At 32.4% G+C, this 9,752-nt stretch overlaps 1 protein-coding gene across 1 annotated transcript; it reads right to left on the bottom strand.

Annotated features, from left to right (window-relative positions):
* Nucleotides 1-3,768: 3,768 nt before the first annotated feature.
* Nucleotides 3,769-7,616, bottom strand: LOC143073493 (uncharacterized). Its single transcript, XM_076249076.1, has 3 exons — nt 7,537-7,616; nt 5,083-5,522; nt 3,769-3,848 (listed from the first exon to the last, which is right to left on the bottom strand). Exons 2-3 carry the CDS (start codon nt 5,519-5,521, stop codon nt 3,841-3,843), a joined length of 447 nt encoding a protein of 148 aa, XP_076105191.1. The 5' UTR covers nt 5,522; nt 7,537-7,616; the 3' UTR covers nt 3,769-3,840.
* Nucleotides 7,617-9,752: the final 2,136 nt, after the last annotated feature.

Genomic DNA, 9,752 nt, shown 5'->3' with positions numbered 1-9,752 from the left:
TTAAACAATGCATTTTTGTCCCAAGGAGCTAATATGTAAAACATTGAACGGACATCGATTGGTTTAGGTGTTATGCCACCAAATCATAGTGCGACTAATCCGGTTGCATACGATAAAGGGTCGAATAAATTATTCCCTTGAATTTGACATTTGCAACTACTCCTACGTGTCCTTGCATTTAAATATTTCTGAGTCATTAACATATATCTTGTGTGCTTCAAACCATCAGTATGTTTATATTTCATGTATCTCTAGAATATATCGAAAACTTGAGGTTGCATGGCTACTAAATGTTGTACACAGGAAAAAAAAAGAGTGACAATTTCATTCGTGAAATTCCAGTGACGGTTATTTTCTCATTTGCAATGAAATGTTAAGTGAAAAATTATCTATCGTCCTGTACAGGATAAAACGTAACTCATGACAAGTATATATGCATGTGAAACAAAGATAAATTCTGCACAATTGTGTGAAAAGTACAAATTTAACAAAGGCTAATAGGGAAATATAAATGGTGGTTTTACACCTGTATGTTTTGTGCTTATTTCTGTTGAATTGGAAAGCTTCTTGTAAAATGTTGTTATCTGCATGTCAGGTCTAGAAACCAATCCGTGTGATTGTCCGTCATCCATCCGTGCGTCCGAAAGCCCCTCAGGTTCAAAAATACTTTCGTTTTAGTTTTCTTGGCTTCCATTAGTACGGTGACAAATAAGACAAAATTTAAAATTTAAAGGACCGAAATACCTCACGGCTAATTTTGGTCTTATTTTGTAGATAAATATAATATTCTTTAATTAAGACATGTCGTAGAGTGTCAAAGTGGTGCAGATTGTTTAAAACTGCGGTCAAAGGTCAAAAGAAGGGATTTTAAAACATCGAAAATTTTAGACATTTTGGACAATTTCTCAGTCGTCTCTCATGTTAAATGTGATTTTTTTTCGAAGGAAGCATGCGCTAGGAATGTTCCACAAATACAGCTAGTCATATTCATGACTGATTACCAGATATAAGTGATACCTACACTCGTTTGCAACATGTAAGAAAATGAAACAAATATCTCTATCTACTGAAATTATCGACAAAAAATATTCATAATTAAGATTTAGCTATGCAATAATATTTGACCACCTACAAAGATATATTATTGGGAAAGTTTTGTTAAAATGCCATAAAGAACATAGGAGAAATAAGAACTGTTAAGTTAACACCATGATGTTATGAAAACAAATGATGGAAATTCTTGACTGATTATTTTAAGAAGATGTTAGAACTATAAAAATTAGTCTTCATGTTTATGACACTATAGTATATCAAGTTTGTTTTCAAATTAATAAATAAATCAGTACTAGACCAATAACACATGAGAAGAAGTGACCCCTATTTTATAAAACAACGACAGACATGGTTGTCGTTTGTTGATGTTGTTCAAAAATGTTTCTTTTCTAGATTTTTATATTGATTAGACCGTTGCAATGGTTTTACACTAATAGTTTTTTGGGGCCCTTACTGTTCAATGTGAGCCAAAGCTCCTTTTGAAGACCGTATATTGACCTTTATTGGTTACTTATACAAATTGTTACCTTCACGGAGAGCTGTCTCATTGGAACTCATACCACATCATTCTTATATCTATAAACAATTAAATATATAGCAGACTTGAAAGCCCGATATATATTTGAACTACAAACAAAGATTCACAGGGAGATTAGGCTTCAAAGGTTGCTGTCCATGTATAATTATATTACACTAACAATAGACACCAATATGCACATCAATTAGAAAAGGTAACAAAATACTAGAGAAAAAATAAGTAGTCATTGCATAGCACCGACAATACTGATGAGTTTATTCAGACCATCATGTACTGGTTGATCATTTCTTCTGAAATCATTTTGATCAGCGACGAACTGATTTTCACTGCAACATAAGAACCAGCTTGAATGAAAAATTTTGATACATGCATGTTTTTCCTGACCCCTTGTTACTGTTGTCTTTTGCCAATTTCGATTAGAGAAAACATGTCGCAATCTGTAAGAGCGTGAGCTGCTGTCATGATATTAACTTTTCAATATCTGTTCATTGGCAAAAAGAGGCGACATAATAATTCATCTGTCTCCTAAGTCACTTACAAACTTTCACAAAATTACTTCACAGTCTATAGATTTTGAAAAGATTGCGCTAGAAATATTTCATCATGGTCTTGCAAAGGGGAGGGTGAGCGCCTGCTGACATCTTTAACCTCGTCTCAATCTGTGTGTGGCTGTCCCAAGTCAGTAACTTGCTATTCAGTTGTTGGCATTTGTTGCTGTTACATTTTTGTTGTTCGTTTAAAATTTTGAACATTAATTATGCCGTTGATTTTCTCGTTTGAATTATTTTACATTTGTCAATTCGGGCCCTTTATTGCTAATTATGCGATAAGGGCTTTGCTTATTATTGAAGGTCGTACGGTGACCTATAGTTGTAAATGTATGTGTAATATTTGGTCTTTTGTGGAGATTTGTTTAATTGGCAATCATACCACAAACTTTTTGATTATTGTTTTAAAGCAGTCATTAGCCAAATCTCAATAACTGTTGTACCATTTTACACAAAGACTTTGGACAATATTAATACAATCTATCTGATCAGGTGTGTACTGTTTTATTTTTTTTATAAAGGAATATCACACAATCAGCTATAGTATACGTGTCCGTTCAGTATTAAATGAGAGTGCATTGTAATCATTATCCATTGGAAAATAATTGTCATCTACTAACCAGGCAAAATATTTATCAGAGAGTTTGGAATATATTATAAAGATAGAATAATTTGAAATTTCGAACGATTGTAAACACCTTTCCAAGTTTTTTTTCTCGCAAAATGCAATATCTGTAAACTATTCTCTCATGGTTCGAGGGTATTAATTTGGCTCTTCGGTTTTGAATTTTCAATATCAATAAATCTGTATAAATTAGATGAATCAGTGTTTGCATCAGAAATAAACACACATATTTTAAAACGAATTGTTAGCATGATACGGGTTATGTTTTTCTCATATATTTTCTGATGATATGATACCCTTATTGGAAGGGATTGATTTTTCATATGAAGATTAGAATAATTGTAGTCACGAGCTGGCATGTCAGTAACTGCTATTAGTCCTTTGTTATTGTATGTATTGTTGTCATTCTGCTTCGTTTCTTGTGTTACCTATTCTGACATCGCACTCACTCTTGTTTATAAAGTGAGTTTTTCTGTGCATGTTGCTGCATGTTTGTTTATTCTCATTGGTATAGTATAGAGGGAGGCATGAGATCTCCCAAAACATGTTTGACCCTGCCGCATTTTTTGTTTTACCCCTATCGCAAGTATGGAGCCTCTGACCTTTGCTAGTCTGGTATGTTTTTTATTTTTTATTTTAGTTCATTTATATGTTTCTCAGTAAAGTGTGAAGTGCATTTTCACTGAACCAGTACACATTTTTATTAAGTGACCAGCTGAAACCCACATCCGGTTGCTGATACGAATGTTGAAATTACCAACAGCACATTACATTCTGAAACGGCAAATTGTAAATTGAAAGAACCAAACGTACATTGATAAGAATTATATTTTAGGACTAACTAGATGAGCCGTAACTGATGGTAACAAATAAAACATGAAGTGGATAAATTTCTACTCATCATAGCCTTCTCTTTCCAAACAACATTCACACCCTTTTGAGTCGAGATACGCTACAGCCAAGAAATTACCATAAACTTGGATTAGAAAAAAAATCTATACGAATTGAATGCAACTATAATATTTAATATACTGAAGTAACATCATCCGTTGTCCGTTGTGGGAAACAATCTGTATCTAATAGCCTACAATATATGAAATGTAAGTTAAAAAAAAAACATTTTGTGCTGTAATGTTACTTATTTTGTTAAACATGTTTAATTTAAGGTTTTAGCAATTAACTACTACATTTGAAAAAAGTTTCTTCCATTCTGTGTTCTCTGTTCTAGGTATTGTTTTGTCCGATTGTTATCTTATGAACCATGATAGATTTTAATTCATAGAACATCTAATTAAACTCATCATAGATATTAGGATTGTAATTTTATATTTGCGCCAGACGCTGGTTTCGTATTCAACAGACTCATCAGTGACGCTCGAATACAAAAATGTTAAAAAGACCAAATCAAGTACGAAGTTGAAGAGCATTGAGGAACAAAATATTTTACCAAATACAGCTAAGGTAATCAATTTCCTAGGTAGAAAAGCCTTACTATTTCGAAAATGTAAAGCTTTGTAAACAGTTAATTTATAATAATGAACATATCAATGATAACTCAAGTCAACACAGAAGTGCTGATTATAACCGTATCTTACATTTTTTATCGTTCAGTATTGATAAGTCTGAAGATACTGCAACCCATTATGACATTTTATACAGATGATATCGGATCTGTTCCTTATGTCGTAACTACAATCCCTTCCTTATTCACGAATCTGACCTACCGAATTATGCTAGTTACCGACTTTGTAACAGCACGAACAACACGATGGGTGCCACAATTGGAGCAGGATCTGCTTGTGACATTTTGTTCATGAATCACTGTCATTATAATGGAAATTGATGCAACTGTCGTCCAAGTGAGAGGTTTAGCTCTATAAAACCAGGTTTAACCCACAAATTTCCACATTTGAAAATGCCTGTACCAAGTCAGGAATATGACAGTTGTTGTCAATTCGTTTATTAGTTTTGTCATTTTGTTTTGCCATTTGGTTAGGGACTTTCCGTTTTGAATTTTACTCGGAGTTCAGTAATTTTGTGATTTCACTTTTTGTTTCAGATTTCAGAAGAAAAAAACTTCATTCCTGTACTGTCTGTTTGAAATGAATAAACTACGAAGAAAACAACTTGTTGATTCATATTTTCCTTTTGAAAAAGACTATTATTCATGATGTTTCACAATAAGAAGCAAATGGACGAAATAATAGAGAAAATCATTTCGATATATTGGTTAGTACCAAATAGAAAAACCACAATTTGCAGCTTATACCATATTGTCAGGGTATTATAATAACACTATTTGAACACAATCATCCTACCTTTACGACTTCCGGAACCACCTCCGTAGTAACCACTTCCGTAACCACCACCTCCTCCGTAGTAACCACTTCCGTAACCACTTCCGTAACCACTTCCGTAACCACCTCCGTAACCACTTCCGTAACCACCTCCGTAACCACTTCCGTAACCACCACCATATCCACCGCCTCCTGCGCCATAGGTATACCACCAAGGCTGTCTTTCAACATAAACATGTCCAGATCCTACGTATGATCTTCCTCCCCATCCACCATAACGTCTACCTCCCCATCCGCCATAACGTCTACCTCCCCATCCACCTCCCCATCCACCACCATGTCCACCTCCCCATCCTCCACCACGTCTACCTCCCCATCCCCATCCACGTCCACTACCATACGATAAATGGGCACTGACTGCACTACAGATGACAAGCAGTAGACAAATTGTAATCTTCATTCTGCCATAGAAGACATTAATATCAGATGGTCGTTTGATTATTAGCACATTAAAGTTAGGCAACAATAACTTACTACCAAACGTTCTACCGTAGAAATAGATTACCAAACCCGTATTTTTCAACTTTTTGCGGAATACAGGGTCACAATGCTCCTCAATCTCGTTCTTTATTTTGCCTTTATATTGTTTTTAATGCTGATAAGTATTTTGAAGACAAAACGCCAGTATGGAATAATTGTAATTGGTATCTTTTATGATTTTTTTCCAAAAATATCATTATTTGATTACGAATATCATAATAAAGAAAGAAACAAAAACTGAATGGATTGCGTCAACTCCAAAATAAATTCATTATTGATTTTTGTAACTGCGCCTGACTCATGTTTCGTCAACAAAAGACTCAGCAGTGAAGCTAGAAAAGAATTAGTTAACAAAATGGCCTAGTAAAGTACGAAATATTCCTAAAATGATTTGTCAAACAAAGCTAAGGTAATCTATTCAAATTAAACTGTTAGTTCTATGTTCAAACACACATATATTTTCTTTGCTTAGAAATTATATTTGTCAATCTCAAACGAAAGCGTCTTTTTAAATCTAAAGAACGTTTAACGTTTTACGTTTTTTTTTTGTTTTTTTTTGGGGGGGGGGGGGATAATTATAGCTGCAAATAAAAGATCAAAACGAATTTTTGATACTTGGAATAAAAACAAAGAGGATTGTCTTAGCAAATATAATTGAAATTTTTTTGAAAAAAAGAATTAATTATATAGATTTTACATAACCTTCTTTTTAATACAATGATATTAATCGAATAACAAAGAAGCCTACCAACAATAATTAAACAATATATATATATCTGTATTGTTCAAACGCGTTTGAATACATTTTGTAATGGTATTAGTCAATGACAATAGCCAAATAGCAAACATGACTCAATCTATCGTTTCTGGAAAAATTTGAATAAATCCCTTTTCACATGATAAGCGATAACATCTACATCAACAATTTAAAGTGAACTTTAAATATTTCAGTAGAATATTAAAATTGATTTTTTTTACATTGTAATTATAGGTTATTGTAATTCGGTATAACACATATTTTTTATGGGATTCATTTAAAATTTCCAGATAATCGTATACAAGATAAACATAACTCGAGCAATCTGAAAATAAGTCACTACTTAGCTATGAAACAAATAAAAGACAAGAAACATCCACTTTAACTAAAACCCATAACGAGTCATTCCAATCTTGTGATCTTATTGAGAAAACCTTTATTTACCGATGTTCAAATCTAAATTAATCGATTACGAAGACTGATCAAGGTAACAAATCGCATGAATCCAAAATGATCTAGACCTTGTGAGTCGTTATAGTAAGCGTTAACGAATACGAGACAGTTGTTATCCATTCGTTTGGTAAGTTTAAGGCTTAATTTTTGCCCTTCTGGACTATTGTTTCGAACTTTCCTTGACTGTGTATGCATTACCCATATTTCGAATACCCAAGTAGTCATACTGACACAATCAGGAATAGAAACAAAAAATCCTTGAAATAAAAAAAAAAACTATTTAACTGTTCTGCTATCTAAAGATCTAAGACTATGAAAACTTGTCAAGACATTATTACAACGTTTTTTACACTTTTAAACATATTGTTATGATCAATCTATATATACATTTAGTAATTTGAAAAATTAAAGAAGTTACTTTGTGAATGATTAATATTGATAAGGATTTTGTCAATAATATTCTATAGTCATTTTTCAAAGATTAAAGTTCTGATCTATATAAAAGAAACAGGACCTAATCCCCTGTAGTTTTTAAACATTATTAATGGCAGACGTATGATTTTATATTTTAAGAGATACAAAAGACCTGTAAGAAATATAACGTTTTGTAGCCATTTGTTTATAGTTTACCTACAACATTTTAATTGCCGTCAATAATTATCAGTATAACTTTTCTTGACATTATACAGTTAACGTAAGAATGAGTTTTAACAACAGAAACTTACTTGATTGTTACTTGTTCCGCTTCAAAATGATAACACAGTATGGTGCTGAATATTCGATTGTTTGAAAAGTCTTATATAATGTTCGTTTGGTAAAAAATGTAGACTTATGAGACATGTTTCAATAAGAAAGGGAAAGAAGATGAATAATGGGTTTTCAGACCACAGATTTAAAAACGAGTCTTTGTAATAATAAAACCAAAATTTCTAGTAAAAACAGTCTGCTTTTTTGCCAAAAATGAATACTTAAACGATAAAAATAGGCGCAGATTGTAAACAATTCGGTTAAAACAAGCATTTAAAAACTGCTAGTAATGGATCATTTAAAAACTGCTAGTAATGGATCATTTAAAAATCCCAGAAAAAATTCTTTGTACTTTTGGAAACATTAAAAGAAAAAAGAAATCATAAAATTAAACACACAATGAATCAACCGTACTTTATTTTGCCTTTTTAACTTTTTTGGATTAAAGCGTCACTGGTGAGTCTTTTGTAGCCGAAATGCGCGTCTTTCGTAAATACAAAATTAAATCCTGGTATCATGGGTATCTATGATGAGTTTATTTATTGGCACAAACGTGATGTATTCATTAGTTTTAATTGCCCACTTTGAATTAGCTTTCCTTAAATGTGAGTACTCTAACTGTCTATAGTTAAGCGGTTTTAATTTAAGGAATTTCGACGGTTCATGGTTGTCATATTTAGGTTTTGTTGAAGAGTTTTTATTCAAATTAGGAACCTGTTATACAGCGGCTTTTTGTCAGTTTATCTCTGTCATATTTGTTTTTCCTGATGTGTATTGTTTAAAATTAGGCCGTTAGTTTTTTCCAGATAACTTGGTTTATGTTTTTATTTCGTACCTTTGAAAACTGCCTATATGGTAAGCGTTTTGCTCTATGTAGAAGCCAAGAAGACCTCAAAAGCATATGAACCTGAAAGGACACTTTTCTTAATGAGTAAAATCACAACAATATTGAACTCCGAGGAAAATTGAAAACGGAGATTCCTAATCAGATAACAAAATCAAATGATAAAACTTATCAAACGAATGGACAACAACTTTCATATTCCTGACATGGTACTGGCATTTTCAATTGGGAAAATGGTGGACTGAACCGGGTTTTATAGCACTAAATCTTTCATTTGTATGACAGTCGCATCATATTGCATTATATTTACTACAATGCGTGAACAAAACGGACACAATAGGTAGAATATCCTTATAAAGAGGCATGTGTGTTGACCATTTACAATACTCTTATTGCCTCTACTAAGGAAAGTTTGAGAATAAAATATGAAAATAAAAATCTGCATTGAACATAAGATTCTTCATAAAACCACACTTATAAAGTCAAAAGAAGTCATTTCACGGAACTCCAGAATTAGTACTGGCACATTTATATATTGATTTATAAAGAAAAGAAGCTTTCATTATCTTTTCCCTTTACTGTTCTTTATATATATGATGTCCTCTCACTTAATAATACCTCTTGATCTCCGCGGTGCAAAAAAAAACAGCCAAAGTTTCAGTTGTTACAAGAATCATTTTTGAAACTATTCCCTCCAAATGTTGTTTTTAGCAACTGCAACGTTTCCAGCACCCATATCGGGTTCTTCTTAAATCAGATGAAAGAATTATCGATATTTGTAAATTAATGACTAAGAAGGGAGTTGATTGTCTTTTGAACAACAATATGAAAAATACTCTGAAGTATAATCATCAGTTTAAAAGTGAGGCATGCTTTTAACATACATGTATAAGCACAACTTAAGCTTGCTTACAGTGACTGAGTAAATACCTTAAAACTTATGAATTACCAAGTTGTTAGTTTCTGTGTCATTTTGGTATCTTGTGGGGCGTTGTCTCATTGGCAATCATACAACATCTTTGTTTATATTATATACTAGTTAGTGTTTTTTGCAATCGATTATATATCGAAAAATCCCTTCATAGATACTTTTCTTCCTTTTTACTGTGTTTGTTAGTACCGATTTCTTTATGTTTATTATCCCCTAATTAGAAATACAAACGGGCGTTTCAACTCATTTTTTGTGCATGTGTTTGTGGTTATTTTTTGTCACTTCTGAGTATTTGTTCTTGTGTTTTGAGAAGGTTATGTTAAAGGTTGAACTAATCTTTTATTTAGTATTGTGAGCTCAATGTACTGAACAGACATCTTCCTATTGTATATAGACCTACGAAGATGTCACATGATTAG

Source organism: Mytilus galloprovincialis, chromosome 4 (assembly GCF_965363235.1).
Source record: "Mytilus galloprovincialis chromosome 4, xbMytGall1.hap1.1, whole genome shotgun sequence".
Taxonomy (NCBI): domain Eukaryota; kingdom Metazoa; phylum Mollusca; class Bivalvia; order Mytilida; family Mytilidae; genus Mytilus; species Mytilus galloprovincialis.
Note: the sequence above shows the minus strand (reverse complement) of the source record. Positions and strands in the feature narration are given on the sequence as shown.

What these genes read in the sequence shown, in the direction of transcription:
- LOC143073493 (XM_076249076.1), bottom strand. Translation starts at nt 5,521, where the DNA reads ATGAAGATTACAATTTGTCTACTGCTTGTCATCTGTAGTGCAGTCAGT.